The following is a 16963-nucleotide window of genomic DNA, read 5'->3' as shown; positions in this document are numbered from 1 at the left end:
TCTCTACAAAAGCAGAATGTCAATGAACAGACCAGACTGGGTGTATGGTATCTTTTCATACCTGAAAGTTGCACTTATTCTGCATACATTACGTGCACACATCAAATCCCACAAAAAGACTCACACTTTGGCCACTGACCAGCAGCTGCCATCTGTGAACACTTCCCACTGGGGACAAGCCATGTACCTTCCACAGTTGCTCGCTTGGGCTGGATGGTGATGGCGCCCTCTGCAATGTCTTCATGCTGGTGCAGTGGGTTGACTTTGGATCCCCAGCTGTCTGAGCCCACCCAGAGGAAGTGGCCCACTTGATCCGCTCTTTTGGCTGCTGCCAGGATCTGCCTGTGGAAAGGAGCACAATAAGGTAAGTAACGCTGAAGAGAGGAGCAGGAGCTGTCTCAGAATTAAGCAGAAAGAAAGGAAAGTCTCCCGTCCCCCCCAGAGTAGGTTAAAAAAAAGGATGCCCGTGGATTTGTATCTCTGATACATAAAGAGAGATTGTAAGCTAATAATAAAAATGTCAAAGCATCGCTGAATCAATAGTGGCTCATGGTTATAATTCTAGTTACTCAGAGGACTGAGATCTGAGGATCGCTGTTCAGTGCTGACCTGGGGTAGAAAGGGCACTGAGACTCTTACCCCAAATTAATTACCCACAACTGTGACTCAAGTGTTAAAGATCCTTGTGCAAAATAAAAACCAAAGGGTGCCTCCTAAACCTTGAGTTCAAGTCAAAATAATGCCAAAGAATCTGGAGCAAAATAGGCATAGGCCATTAAATGAAGAAATACAAATGGCTAAAAAAAATCCTTTCTAAGACTTAGAAAAAATCATATTAAGTGAAGTAAGCCAGACTCAAAGGAACTTAGGCTCAATGGTTTCCCTCATTCGTCATAATCAGTAGAAACCTTGGGCTCTACTAGCAGAGATTTGCAATAGAGCAAAATCTTGATACATAAGGACTTATAATGTGAAGCTAATTGAAAGAACCTCCAGGATAGTGAAACAAAAGCCATATAATGAATGATTGTTGTCCTTAATGTACTATGTTGTCTCTCATCTCCTTTGCTGTCCCTTGGTTATCTCATACTGGTATAGTATCTCACTTTGTTATCTGATATATTGAATTTATTTGTATTTGGATATTTGAAATTTGATAGGGAAGGGGGGAAAACCAAGACGGCTGGGGGGTGTGGGGGGGGGAGGGAAACGGGTACCAAGACATGTGAAAGGGTATCAATGTATGTGAATTAATGCACCTTCTATCTGGCAAATATCATGTAACCCTTTTACTAATTACAATAAAAAATTCTTTCTAAAAAAACAAATAGAAATTAGAGTAAGATACCAAATTTGCTTTTCTATTAGCCATTTCTTTTTGTTTTATGAATTTTGGTACGGGGCTGGAGAAATGAGTTCTGTCACTCAGGGCTATTGATAAATGCCATTTCTGGAAAGCAATATATAAGGGAAAAATCACAATACTTAAGTCAGTTATTAAAAGTGAACAGAATTCCCTATTAAAAATGAAAAATAATTCAATCTATTTATGGAGGAAAAATACATTTTGTAAGTAGCGAAGACAATAAAAGTTAATGAAAGAAGCAGAGGGAAATTAGTTGTTAATGGAAATGTTATTGAAATGATATTTTAGAAGGACAGGAGATGGATAAAATTAATTACATTTTCAGAAAACACCAGATTTAGATCTAAAACTCCTATGGTGGGCATCACTACCTGGAATGGTTTGTTTGCCTTTGGGGACTTGGCAGAGGTGCAAAGTGAAATAGGAGAGAAATGGCTGTATATGAAAAGAAATGGATTGGAGAATTCTTAAGACACTTGTTAGGAAAGACACCCAAGTGGCAAAAGGCAGAGGAGAGGCAGTATGTTAAACATGGGGTGGAGGGAAGGAATGGGTAAAGGTCAGAATATGACGTACTGAAATGGGAAGGCATTCTTGGAAACCTAAACTGCATCTGATAGAAGGCTATAAACCATGGGTATGTTGCTTGAGGGAGAAAGTGATTTTCCTATCACAGATACTGACAGAGAACTTGATTCTACCTTGATTCCTGGCCGTTTATCTAGACCTCCATCACTTGATAAGGCCTGCCCATCTGCAAAGAGGTCTTATTTTCCTAAAGTATTTACAGTTGTGTGTGTGTGTGTGTGTGTGTGTGTTATATCTGTGTTTTGTGTGTGTGTTATTCAGAATGGTGTTAGTAAATATTTTCTTCTTTTCTAAAATCCCAGTGAATCAATATCCATAACTGTTTTAGCCCTTAACATCAAAGTTTAGATATTAATGTCTTCTCCTTGCTAGTGTCTCCCAAGAATGTGAAGTCAATGTTTTGAGAAATTTCAAAGAAATTTCTTAAGAAAGAAGAGACATGGTTAATACTCCATGCTGTCTGCACTCCTCAGACATCCACACTCTGAAGATCTCATTTATCACTACATTCAAAAATTTCTACTACCACTGCCATGAGACACAAAGGCAGTTTCCTGACATCGACAAGTTACCCCAACATAAAAACAATGGTCTGCTGGCTGAATGGATCAATCCACTTTCATCCCAAAATAAGATGTCACACTACCAGTTGGTAAAATTTCTTATAATCATATACGTTTGTTTATTTGAAATAGGAAAGGGAAGGGGGGAAAACAAAATGAGGGCGGGGGGGTAGGGAAATGGGGACAAAAACATAAGAAGGGGTATCATTGTGTGTGAAATAATACACCTTCTATCTGGTGAATATAACTGTTACCCTTCTATTAATTACAATAAAGAATTTTACAATCACAAAACCTATCTGAAGTGTATCTTTCACGTACTATCAGCATTTTAAAGAGGAGTGTGAGACCACATCTTACCAGTGTATTACATAATTAACAAATGTGTAAAATAAGCATTTTATGCCTAGAAGGTTTTGTGAGAGGATAAAGCAAGAAGCCTTCTGGTGACATGGAGGAGGAAAACAAACTAGAGTACAAAAACCACCATAAAATCTCATAAAGTATTAAAACACAGAATGAGGAAAAATACTCTAAAATCTACAAAACCAGTGTTCAATTAGAACCACTTATACCAAGGGTGACCACTTTTCTAGGGGAAATTGCACATAAAAGAGTTGCAGCAATGATATTAACGAAACACTATGTTGAAAATGTACTACTACAAATGTGGCAGTGCTGGGGGGGGGTCAGGAAGGAAAATCTGGGAGAAAATGAGGTAGGAGGTGACACTGTTCAAAAAGAAATTATCTGACTTGTATATGTCTAAGCCTTTACAATAACAATAGAAATAAGCAAACAAATAAAAAGAGGCATTGAAAAACAGGCAAATTTCAATAGAGAGAAATAATAGGATGAGAAAAGTTCACAAGAGATTTCATTTGAACCCAATTTAGGTAGACAACTGGGTAGCCTGACGTGTAAAATGTTAAAAATAAGGTGACATGTTGTGGGCTACGCAGGGTACACTTCCCAGCTACGTGGGAAGGGGAGTTTAAAGAGCCCTGGTGATAGGTAAGCTCAAGCACAAACCTTAGCATGAACTTATGCACATAAACAAACTGAATATGATGGCATACACTTGTTATCACAGCTGTACAGTATGTAGATATAGGAGGATCATATGCCAAAGTTGGCCCCAGGCAAAAATGAAACTTTATCTGACAAATAAATTAAAGCAAGCATAAAATGGAGATGTTGCTTAAGTGGTACCATACTAGGCAAACAAACATAAAGCACTGTTCAAACCCAAATACCATAGATAAATAGTATCATCCATCTAGATAGATGATAGGTAGATAGATAGGTAGACAGATGGATAGATAGATGATAGGTAGATAGATAGGTAGACAGATGGATAGATAGATGATAGGTAAATAGATAGATAGAATAGTGACACAGTCAAATATTAAATCACTAATGAAACTCAGAAAAGCTTACACTTAAGTACTAGACCTTAAATCAAGCATTCCATTCATTCATCTGATGTTATTCACCAACAATCCACTATAAGTTGACCACCAGAATAGGTGTTGAAGCTTTACAGAGTAATGCACAATACTGACAGAGGTTTTCAGGCCATCAATAATGTAAAATGACTTTACCGACATAAACTAAGGAATTGCTTTGACATGATGGATTTCCTAGAGCAACAAACATTCCTTAGGGAATACTTCCTTGGCAGACTAGTCAGTAGGAGTGTCACTGGAATGAAGAAGTCAGGAACAAGAGATGTTCTAGGTAGACAGAAGAGAAGGCACCAAGATCTACCAGGGTGGAGACTGGAGCAGGTCTAGTCTGGGCCATTGGAATTAAATGAGGTTAGGAAGGCAAAACAAGACCAGACATCCCTGTGGAGAGTGGGAAAGGATTTTCATCTCATTGAAAGGGGAACTGAGTTGCAAAAGAGTTGGTAGTCTCTGGAAGGAACTGTGCAAGGAGACACACTGCTTGACCAAGTGCCAAAATATAGGCGTGACTGCAAATACTATCCAACCCGCTCTTAGAGCTTCAGACTGAGGTGGTGGATGGGTTCAAAAGAGACAAAAGAGAAGAAGGCTGCTAAGAATCTGAGTAAGGAGCAATGGCTCTGGCCTGTCAGTTGTACTCAATAAAAGATGTTCAGTGAAGCTCTGGTGGCTCATGTTATAATCCTACTCAGGAAGCTGAGATCTGATGGTAAAGGGTCAATGCAGCCTGAGCCGAAAACTCTGTGAGACTCTTATCTCCAAGAAACTACTCAAAGAAGCTGGAAGGGGTGCTGTGGCTCAAGTGGTAGAGCACTTGCCTTGAACATGGAATTTTCTTCGCCTGGCTGGCTTTGAACTTTTATTGTCTGGATCCCAGCCTTTTGAACAGCTAGGATTACAGACGTGAGCCACCGGAGTCTGCTGCTTCTCCTCGCCAATATTTAAAAATGTATTTCCTGATGCAAAAGAGTAAAGGACCAGCAACACATTGCTACCCTTGTGCTGACTGTTCTGACCTGTGTTGCAACGGAGAGCTTTGATCTGATGTGATCTGTTGGCCTTTACTAGCCAGCTTCTAGATCTTTCTGCCTCCCCAAGCTACAACATGCACACACTAAGGAATGTGTGCAGTCATCCTTACTTTATATCCTCATCGTTGGCAAAAATGACGACGGCCCTGGAGTTGGGTGTGTCCAAGAGCTGTTTGATAATCCTGTCAAAGTCAACGGTCCTGTCTTTGCGTTCTTGGGGGATTCTCACGGACTGGGCAATGCAGAGCCCACCTGTTTAAGAAAAGAAAAGCAGAATGTCAATGAAATTCCCACATTAATTTTCGAAGAAACCAGGGCAAGTAGTTGGGGGATGGAAAAAAAAAAGGTTCAAATTCTGCATATTCAGCAGTAAGCCACAGGTGTGGGGCTGAAATGTATGTTTTGTACAAATCATTTGCTTTGTATGCGGACTTTTATTAACTACAATCTATGGGCCCAAGGCATTAAATGTGTTACCTGAATTATTTTATTCAATCCTCTTGAAAACAATGGCAAGTACTTACTATTGCCCATGCTGTGTCAGGGAAAGGGAAGAGTGAACAGATGTTTGGATTCTAAACCTCTCAGAGTTGTTCTGGCATTTACTGACATTAGTTTTAAGTTGGAGAAATATGCAGCCCTCCATTAATCAATTAGTGGGTTTCCTTAGTAGTGGCTCCTGGATCTGGTAGTTGGCATAACACGCTTGGAGAAATACTGATCTAATGTGGCCAGGCACAGATGGCTCATGTCTGCAATCCTAGCTACTCAAATAGGCTGAGATGTGAAGATTGTGGTTTGAAGCCAGCCCAAGCAGAAGAGTCTATGAGACTCTTATCTCCAATTAACCAGAGAAAATGTAGAAGCAGAATTGTGGACCAAGTGGTACAGTACCAGCCTTGAAGAAAAATGCTAAGGGAGAATTGAAGTGCCAGAACAAGCACACAAAAAGGGAAAAGATGGGAAGGAAAGGAGGTGAGAAGAGAGGAAGGAAAGAAAAGCCAAGAGGAAGGAAGGAAGGAAAGAAGGAAAGAAGGAAGTAATGTTGATGTAGAAAAATAGACAGTTTATTTGTAGGAAACTGTATTGATCATTCATGGGAGAGAGGATGTGATGTAGAAACAAGAGGAGGAATGGTTTTCTGTTTCTGTAATGCATTTGGGACATTTCTATAGCGAACAATCATATGCCTAGTGCACAGACAACTGGTTGGGTGCTGCTAGGCTTCCATAAACAGAAAAAGAAACAAATCCCTCCCCAATTAAACCTCTATGACGTGTTTGCGGACACAAGTGGCTTCCAATTACTAATGCGCAAAAAATCTCTGTGGCTTCCATAAAAATGGACATCTAACACTTTTTATCACCCAACTTGATCCAACTGACATTGCTAGAACCATCCACACAATGACAAAAGAGTCTACATTTGTAGAGAAGAAAAGTGCTTGCATATATTAGTTTCTATCTGCTAGCATTTTCCTCAGAGAGGAGGCAGTTTCAGTGACACATATAGCACTAAGCACAGCTAGGCCAAGTTGCTGGCTTTGCTATATATTCTTTCAACAATATGAACAATCTTTCCCTCAAAACACAGTTTATTCTAAGACAAGAGCAAAGCTAAGACAAGATTTAGCCTGGATCATCATTCAGTGTCAAGAAATAAAAAGCATCTAAAAAAAAAAAGAAAAAAGAAACACTAGTATACAAGAAGTGAATCACTATGGACAATAAAATGACACCAATGAATTATTACCCAAAGAATAGAATGTATCAAGCAATCTCTGAACTCCTATCATTGCAAATAAATGCCAGGATACACAAGTGAATGCATGAGAAGAGAGATTATAAATTCTCTTGCAGGATGTCTCCAAATCGAAAGTCTGCAGGAGATAAGGGAAACCATATTCTATTTCTAAAATATTGCATGAATGATTAGAAATGGAACATTTATATTACCTTAAAGTATCTCCCCACAAAATACATATTCATCACTCTATGGTTTGAACATATGCGTGCATTTTTAATCTTTTCCTGGAAGGCCTTTGAGAGTAGCTATAAGTATCATGGGCTAAAACCAGACACCAACGTGAGTGTGTTCACATGTTCTGGGGTCAGGTGAGCCAGGAGCTGCTGGCTCATATCTGTGATCTGAGCTACTCAAGAGGCAAAGACATGAAGATTGATGTTTGAAGCCAGTCCAGGCAAGAAAGTCTATAAAAGATATTTATCTCCAATAAACCACTAAAAAGCCACAAGTGGAGCTATGGATCAAATGATGGAGAAGTAGTTTTGAGTGAAAAAACAAAACAAAACAAAACAAGAGCTGGAGGCCCTAAATTCAGGCTCTAGTATACAGGAACACACACACACACACACACACACACACACACACACACACACTCCTGAGGGATATACACATTATTTCTCTGAGGATCAGTCTGAAAACCAAACAACGCAGCATGAAGATGCAGTGACTAGCTAGGGGATTCAGTATCGTTCAAGGTTACTAGATGCCATCGTGCCTGCTGTGGTCACCTTTGGAAGGAGCAGGTTTTGTGCCCTGAGAGTCTGGCCATACCTCTGGAGAAGCCATGAGGATGGATGGTGAGTGAAGAGGAGGAAGGGAATGGATCATTAGACTTGGTTATAAACTACATGCTGATCCAGTGATGCAGAGACAGAACATGGCTGCAAGGGTTTCTCTGAGCAATGGCTGCTACTAGCTCGACACTATGATGCCCTCAAGTCTGGAAGTCTTTATGCAGGAGGGAGGGAGGAAGCAAACCATCGACAAACTTTGCCGGCGGCTGCTGGAGAGAAACATGAAATGAAATGAAGCCACTTGACCACCTTCTCAGTAGGAAAGTTGGAATCACTCTGGATGGACGGCCAGCTTCCCATCAGGATTCAATTACAGCTGAGCAATTAAGCAAATGAGAGCAAACTCCATTTGGCAATGTGATTAGTGGAGGGGTGGAGATACTCCCAGACTGAGGGCTTGCCCAGCTCACACTGGTGGAACTGATGCATCGAGTTCTGAGTCCAGTAGGTGTCCAGATCTTTCTGTGGAATGGCCCACGGGTGAGCAAAACCAATCAATGAACAGAAGAGAGAAATGAGCAATTAAGACGTACTGTGAAGGAACATGTTCATACGGAGAAAAGGTAGGAAAAGAAAGCTTGGAAAACCAGAGGAAGAGAACTGGATGTGCGTGTGTGTGTGTGTGTGTGTGTGTGTGTGTGTGTGTGTGTGTGTGTGTGTGTGTGTGTGTGTTGATACTGGGACCTGAATTCAAAGTACCTTTAGCTTCCTGACTGAAGTCTGGTTCTCTACCACTTGATCCACAACTCCATTTCTGTCATTTTCTGGTTAATTGGAAATAAGTGTCTCATGGACTTTCCTGCTTGAGCTAACTTTAAACTGTGATCCTTAGATCTCAGCCTTGTGAGGAGCTGGAATTTCAGGCATGAGCCACTGGTGCTGGCTAGATGCTAACTTTTAAGTTGTATTGTCTTTGTCTCTAAAATATACTCGGAGTTTGTATCAGTTGGTACCAATTAATTCACATACTTGTGATGCACATGCATGTGGAAGGAGACAATCTCTTCAGAGATTGCACAAGCAAAGAACCAGAGAAGACAGCTTCATTCAGGTACCACAGTCCTGGCTGAGAAAGCCTCTTGCATTGTGGCCTGAGGAGATACAGGTTGATGAGGTAAAGGAAAGAATTTGAGTCCCAGAAACCAATCTGCTTCTTTGATTAGGAGCTGAACACTGGTCAGTTTTCTGTCTGCCTGTGGAAGGGATAATCTATAAACAGCAAGAAGGAATCTCAGGAGTCAGAGCTCAGATTGCTTCCAATAAAATACCTCTTGCTCTCTAGTGAGTATGGATTCTAACCATCTTGAAAGCAGAGGCAAAAGTAAAGCAATTTACATTGTGAAGCTACATCCTGTGAAAGTTGCTGCACAATATTGCGCTACTGATGAGGCAGCCTGTTACTGAGATCTGCTCATCCAACCTAGCAAATACTGTAATTATTATGTACAAGAGTTGGCGGGCTTGTCTGAAGGAAGAACCTTTAGAATAACAAAGAAACATGGGTCCAAATGGGTGATGAGTGATATTAACCACAGTTGGAGAACGTGTCACTCAGGCTTTGATTCCTAATACTTCACAATAAATGAAAAAAATTGTGTTCTTGTCCACAGATACCCCCAAAATTAATAGGACAGGATGATAAATTGCATGTGAGGGGTTCATGATAGACAAAATATCTTTTCAGAGGAACAATCCACGGCTTCATGGAAGGAAGAAATTCAGTCTCAGATGGAATGTTTGCCATCTGTGAAAGAAGAATCTGAGCAGGGAATGTAGGTGAGTTGTAGAATGCTTGCCAAGCATGCATGAAGCACTGAATTCAATCCCCTGAGTACCACATACAGAAAAATCCAGAAGTTGCATTGTGGCTCAAGTGGTAGAACACTAGGTTTGCACAAAAGAAGCTCAGGGACAGTGCCCAGGCTCTGAGTTCAAGCCACAGGACTAGAAAAATTTTAAAAAAAAGAGAGGAAAAAAGAAGAATCCTGTGGGTGGGAAATTTGGAAAGGAAAGGCCATTGTGAATGAAATGGCCCAACCATCATCTCATCACTTCCAGTGAGATTCCTGGCTAAGCATCGGGTCTTGGGGTGTGTAACCTGAAGTATTGCTTATCATTGATCACCCCTGGGGGCCAGTTCTGTACATTTCAGACTCTTCACTTGTAGAAATAGTCATGAGGTCCACAAGCTGCTCAGATATTTGCAGTAAATATTTCTGGAAATATTAGATTTTTCTCTCTTGGAAAAGAAAAGGGATAAAGAGGAAAAAATTTCCTCCAATAATGTGTACTGTATGATACATGAAGCCATTACCATCCTGTAAGTACTACTAGTCCATCAGTAAAAGGATGAACACTGACTCCCCAAAGTTGAAAAGTCACAAAAATGGAGAGAATCAGTCGTCTTGATACCAAGCTTCATCAAGTAGAAATAGCAGTGTCAGTCGTTAGATACTTTGTGACTAGGGAGCAAAGAACATCCTTCTACGTGGACTGCTTGTAGTCAGTTTTCTTGTAGATACAACTGAACTTAATCCTGAATCGTCATTGCCTTCAAAGAATTCCTATGGCAGGATACAAGGGAGAGAAAAGTCCAGAATGTGGAAATTATGCCCAAAACATTATAAAGAAAGCGATCCAAGGAACAATTACCCACAATGGGGAGGGAAAAGAAGAAGCTGGAATGCACAAAGATCTGTGGGGAGAGGTGTGGAACACAGAAGCTGGAAAACAGCACGTGGAGTTAGAAGAGAGGTAAGTAGAGATTTTGGTGCTGGAGGAATACCTACTAGAAACCTTAGAGCTAGCAGTTCATGTTGCTGATTCTTCATGCTTTTTGTGATATCCATATCTCCTCTTGGATAAGAAGGGAGGGAGGGAGGAAGGAAGGAAAGAAGAAAGGAAGGAAGGAAGGAAGGAAGGAAGGAAGGAAGGAAGGAAGGAAGGAAGGAAGGAAGGAAGGAAGGAAAGGAGGGAGAGAAGGATGGAGGATCAGAAGCTAGATTGTAGAAAGCATTGTGCTAAGCATGGATAGATGAGCTGTGTTCACACTGCATGAAATGTGAAGTAAAAAATGGAACTTAGATTAAAAAAAAACAACTTCTTTCTTGTGCACTGCCAACAAAGACTACACCTCTCATTCACAGTAGAACTGAGACACTATTTATCTGTGCTAAATGCTAAAACGTAGTTCCTTCATTCTATCTCTCAGCCAAGAAATGTTGGCCAGCTAGTCTTCATTAAACCTGCTGATCAATTTCAGTGCCATGGTTTGGCTTGAGAGGCATTTGCATTGTGTTGTCGTAGGTGTCCAAGCTTAAAGCCATCTTGAAAAAAGATCTCCGTGTTTTAATGGATCTGACTTTATATCCTAAGAAATAAAAGAATATTTAGCACAATCTCTGATCCTACAGAGAAAGAACCCTGTCCAGAAAGGAAATTAACCAACACAACATCAGAGCTCAGGTTAACTTTAAGCACTGATGTTGCTTGCAGTGATATTTTTACTTTATGATATAACAGAGCTGATTCTCCAATTCTCCATTCATCTATTTAACAAATATTTGCTAAGCAACTGCCATATTTTAAGAACTTCTGGAGTTACTGGGTTATAGAAATCCATATAAGACAGACATCCCACTTGCTTGCACAGGAACACATGTCGGTAGGATAGCTTTCTTTTTTTCTTTTTTTTTCTTCAAATTCTCTTTCAAGACTGAAATGGCCTCTGCACATGCTCTAAGCTTAACTTACAATCAAATTCACAGTCAGGCCTAGCAGAACCTTCTCACCAGGTGGTATTTTAGCAGGTTGTGAGTATGTTAATCAAGAACATTCTCTGACTCAGCAAGCTTTTGGTAGACAAGCTGTTCCCTTCCCTCAATGAGAACTAAGGAATTGGCTGGTTGTTACTTTACTTTATCTATATATTTTGTAAACAATGACTATTTTTTATTTTCTGTGACTCCATTACCCTCAGCAGTCAAAACCAAATTGTCCCATGGCACAATCTCACCTACATAACAAAAAGGAGCTCAATTTCCTAATCTGAAACATGGCTGGAAGTTCTAAACTCATGTTTGGCTTCCAACTCATTCTTTTTTGGATGTGTGTAGGGAAAATCGTTCATGCTATCCTAGGATTCCTTTTTAATATTGAAAATTAGGAAATAATAGCACCGTGTTGGTGTGAGAGTTATGGCAGAGGTACGATAGACCAGCACTTACTTTTGTGAATGTTCTAATCATCTACGTGTACGTTTCTTCCAATACTATATTGCAGAAATTTTCTAAGTATCTACATTCTTAGGCAAGAATGAACTAGCACGTACTTTATTTTATGGACATACTGCTTTCCTTCTCCCATAATAATTGCTTTTCTTGATTCTAAAAGATTCATTATGACTGTACCTAATTGGATTACAATTATTTGATAAGGTGGTGATGGGCATTGGACACAGGGCCATAAGTGTGTCATGTATGAAGTTCTACCATGGGGCTACTTCTCCAGCTTAGCTTGAATAAATAGCACCAAGAGCTAAAAGTTAGCCAGAACTGAGGATAGTGGTCCACTTTCTAAATGAGGTGACTTTACCTTGGAAATTAAGTTCATTTGTCCAGTTTTACATAGCTAAATTCAGTACTAAGAAAAAAGAAGTAAGAACTCTTGACCCTCAATCCAGAGGTATTTTCTTACCAGCACTGATGGGCTTTCTTTTACCTTCCATCTCTCACTCTTTTCTCTAGCACCTTTCTCTCTATGGATCAATAGAACAGACTTAATTGAATGTTTATCATTTCTGTGTGCCTTCTGGGCTAGCTCAGTCCTTGAATGATTGGTATGTTTCTTAACTCCTTTATAAAGAAGTCTATTTTACTTAATGAATCAAGGCCAGATATTTTAACTGAAGACCTCCAGTCAAAGATGCCCTTTGAAAAGGAATTGGTTGGATTCTTGTTCTTTTGAAAGAAATAGGGATAATTAATACTTACTTATTCCTGCTTCTTTTGTTTGTTAAATGAAATGTTTTAAATGTCCAGTATTTGGCTTTATGTATATGAATGTTAAGAAAACAATACATTCACAGAATTAGGCCATGACTTTGGATGAAAAATTAGAAAGCTAATATGATTAGCTGCATTGAATTCGTGACCTTTACATTCTCAAGGAAAAATTGAGCTTTAAAAATTCTATTCTTTTCAGTGCTATTCTATTTTTCTCCCTGCAGCTCTCTGGACTGTTCCCCTTAGCTTCATTGCTAAGACCTATCAATCTTTCAGCAAACTATCACCCCCGCTAAGGACTACAAATATCGATAAACACCATCTTTAAGGAGTTTGAGCATTTATCATTTTTAAGGAAACCTTGCTATCTATCAGTGTTGCATGTCTCAAACCAAAGAAGCGGAAGCAAATTAATCCACACTTAATGACTAGAAATGTGTCTTTCTCATCATTTCCACAAAGACCACAAACAATTCATCTCTTCCTCAAGGAGGAGTGTAGTTATTTATGGCTATCTACCAGCGAATGCTTCTGTGTAAGTGCAGCAGAGGAATATGTTAACAGCATGGTCTTCCTCCCTGGATCAAAATCATAGGTTGTACAGAAGGCCTTGCCAGGTTCTACAAGGTTGGTAGTATAACGCACATCAGGTTTTCCACGTGCAGAGGATGGGATGAGACATCTGAAGCAAGACTCTTCCATCTCCCCTATAATGATCTGCTTTCAGAAGAGTCCTATTCACTTTCCCAGGAGTCCCTTACAGATTTCCCACCCAGAACTGAAGGAATCCAGAAAGCTTACCAATTCAACACTTAGGGCCGGGATTCCTTGTACTAAATTCTGAAGAAAGTAGGATGTGGATTTACAAATTAGATGTGGGCCTCCTTGATAAGGGTAATGAGAAAATCAGGTTTCTTCTCTCCTTTCCAGTACAATCACCCCTGTTTGTCTAATGGGCATGTAATTGGGTCTAGGCCTCAGGAAGTAGATTCCGCTTCAAATATTTCTCAAGAAACTTCCCTAATGTTACACCCAATAAAGCCTAGATCCATTCTATAATGGTGCTAACTGCTAATACTAAACCAGGAAGGTTGGATTTTTTTTTATCCTTAAAGTATATTTTTTCCAAATATACGTGTCTTTCATGACAAATTCATTGTTGGCATGTTTTGTAATAGGAGAGAATCACAGAACATTTAAAAGATAAATGAAATTACACCCTTAATGACTTCAATATGTATCTGATCGGCAGCTTATAACAGCCTTGTAAAGAAAATGGAAGAGGCATTCCTGCAGAGAACCTCAGATCCTAGAAGGAGGTCTGAATAGTAAAAAAAAAATATGAGCAGCTTTCAGGGCTTTATGTTTAGGATTATCAAAAGAAAAATTTGGAAGAATGACACAATACAGCATTATGCTCACCTTTATCACGGCATATTCAAAGTGTTATTGAGACTTTAGCAAAAGAAATAAAAGCTATGTCTTATGCATATAAATGAATCCAACACTTTTGAAGCAGCTAGGTCTGCAAATCAATTGCTTCTGATAAAGAGTTCCAGGTTAGCATAAGAGCAACACCCATAAGGAAAGGACAAAAAAGAAGGAATATTTGTAGATATTACATGATTTCTACCCAGTGGAGAGTAAGTGAGGAATTACAGGAACTTTAGGTTTACCAGCTGTCCTGAATTTCATGAGATGTGATCACATTAAAACATTGACTAGTCTATCAGAAGTTCAACCTTTAATATAACGTTAAGACTGTAACACACATCGATCCCTTAAGCAGAGTCTAGGACTATCTCTACATTGCTTTATTCCTCACAATTATCATTGGTTCCGCTAAAAGGGATTGTGTTGTTCAAAATATATTGCCCTGTTACAGACACACTGTAAATGTCAATGGACACACTAATTCAAAATCCTGTGTACAAGAATTTGAAGCCAATAAAAATAAAGAGGAAAAACAGAAGAGATGATAATTTCGCCCAGAACCTAATATATAGTCAAATGCTGAATATAAAAATGTGAACAATACCAGGAATCTGTACATGAAGAGAAAAAAAAAAGAAAGAATACCTCAAAGGACTATTTGAAAAAGTAGAGACATCTAAAATTTCAGCAAGACCAAGCATACATAGAGTCTAGCCATTGTGATTTAGGGATTTATTTGCAACACCATTATCAGGATATGCAAACTATGACACAGTTCACCCCGAGTTCACACTTCCGTAACACTGGTATGTTGGCACCACCTTCTCTGGATATCTAGAGCTCTGCACTAGATTTTACCTCATCATTTCATACAATTGTTACTCAAGAAAGCTACATATTAACACAACATGCTTACCTAGAGGAATTCAGAGGTAGGGTAAGGAGAACTGGTTAGATTATAAAAGTGCCATGTAGCTGGGAAGTTAAAAACAATTGTGATTATTATCTTAAGTAGTGGTACAAAACTATTTCTATGTGCTACGTTAGTTTATGAGTACCATGTTTCTCAATGTCGTCCTCTCCATTATTCACTTGCATCTCTTCCAAACGCCTCCATTCCATTTCTCATATACATACATTGAACATCATGATTGTATTCATCTAGCCCATTGGTCTGGTCCCTGTGGTTCCATTCACCTCCCCCAACAACACAATTCCAGCCTCCTGGTACTTATTTTGACCAATTATAAGTTTACTATTCATAGACATTATACCCCGCATATATCAGGATTCCTTCTGTGCGTATATCATACTTCATTCAATTTGTCCATCGCTATAGGTGATGTTGTTAATATTGATAAAGAAATAACTAGCCGTTAATGGCTTATTATTATAGCTATATGATAGCCTCTTTGTGTGTGTGTGTGTGTGTGTGTGTGTGTGTGTGTGTGTGTGTGTGTGCTCACACAGCCAATATCGGGGCTCATTTTCTTGAGTCCAGTGTTCTATCATTTGACCCCATCTCTATTTCTTGCTTTTGAGTGGTGATTTAGAGATAAACTTTCTTTTGCTGCACACAAATGAATGAAGATTGTTGTCATTTACCCATGCTTCTGTTCGTTACTGTTCGTTTGACTTAATGATGATTACTGAGGATAATGTGATAATGTACATGAGGGAATTTTTCAAATTTACTTAGACTAAAAGAGGACAACCTTGAGTTACATAAGACTTTTATTTTAGAAACGGGCACAGGAAGATGAAATGTATTTTTTTCCCAAGACACCAACAAGTAAATAAAATAAACCCGATTCCAAAATAGAGATTGTTATATAGCAAAAACATTTCATTTCCACATATTGAAGCAGAATGTGACAACAACCATGTCAAAGAAGGAAAACAGAGTAAAGGAAGAAACACTCAACCTATGTTTACTGTCCAGTGTGCTATCTGAAAAATTGATAAAATGCAGGTTATCATTTTTGGTGATTTTTGTCAGTCATGGGACTTGAACTCTGGGTCTGGCTGTTGTCCCTGAGCTCTTCAGCTCAAGACTACCACCCTACCTCTGAGCCTCAGTGCCACTTCTGATTTTCTGGTGATTAATTGAAGATAAAAGTCTCATGGAGGGGCCGAGAGTTTGGCCTAGTGGTTAAAGTGCTTGCCTAGCATGCACGAAGGCCCGGGTTCAATTCCTCGGTACCACATACATAGAAAAAAGCCAGAAGTGGTGCTGAGGCTCAAGTGGTAGAGCTCTAACCTTGAGAAAGTCCAAGGACAGTGCTCAGGCCCTGAGCTCAAGCCCAGGACTGGCAAAAAAAAAAAAAGTCTCATGGACTAGTCTCATGCCTAGGCTGGCTTTGAACCACAATCCTCAGATCTCAGCCTCCTGAGTAGGTAGGATGACAGACACGAGCCACTATGCCTGGCTCATTTCTTTAAAAAAGAAGAAACTTTCTATATTCATTTGGTCGCAACATCTACCTTCTGCATTCATAGGAGATGCTGCGTTACATTCTATCATTTAGGTGGTGTTTTGCTAGGTTTAAACTAATCAGTCCATTCTGACTATTCCTGTTGACCCTCCATCCTGTGACACAGATCCAAGAAATCCTAGGTATACAAGCACATCCCCTCACAGCCGCCTCCCCACAGTGTCTGCTCCTGAAGCCAAGTCCACTGGTACACTCATAATCAGTATTCCCTAACTACATGCATCTGCAATTATGCACATTGTGATCCCACTAAGCTAATTATACCTATGGAAATTAGTGTGTTTCTCTTAATTTCCTTCAAAATTCATTTTTCTATTGCAACTTAATTGCGTTATTAGGCTGCCATAGAGACAAAGAGTCCCAATTAGGGTTTGTTTGTTTTTTTCCTCCCTTTTCAGGAAAGATAGACACTGC

At 39.5% G+C, this 16963-nt stretch overlaps 1 protein-coding gene across 4 annotated transcripts in view; it reads right to left on the bottom strand.

The window, feature by feature from the left end:
• The window catches only part of Grm7 (glutamate metabotropic receptor 7), a 562936-nt gene that overhangs the window by 275720 nt on the left and 270253 nt on the right, over positions 1-16963 (bottom strand). For 3 of the 4 annotated variants that reach the window (XR_016533549.1, XR_016533548.1, XM_090324015.1), the window contains exons 3-4: positions 5128-5269; positions 188-342 (exon numbers count right to left, since the gene is read on the bottom strand). Coding sequence is in view for 1 of the 4 variants with exons in the window: in XM_090324015.1 (XP_090180141.1) it covers positions 188-342; positions 5128-5269 (297 nt within the window). In the remaining 3 variants the exon portion in view is untranslated. Of the gene's footprint in view, positions 1-124; positions 343-5127; positions 5270-16963 lie in introns of all 4 variants that reach the window. The other variant, XR_016533550.1, reaches the window with a different exon arrangement.

The sequence above is a fragment of the Megascapheus bottae genome, chromosome 33, assembly GCF_031878675.1.
Source record: "Megascapheus bottae isolate mThoBot1 chromosome 33, mThoBot2.hap1, whole genome shotgun sequence".
NCBI classification, from domain to species: domain Eukaryota; kingdom Metazoa; phylum Chordata; class Mammalia; order Rodentia; family Geomyidae; genus Megascapheus; species Megascapheus bottae.
Note: the sequence above shows the minus strand (reverse complement) of the source record. Positions and strands in the feature narration are given on the sequence as shown.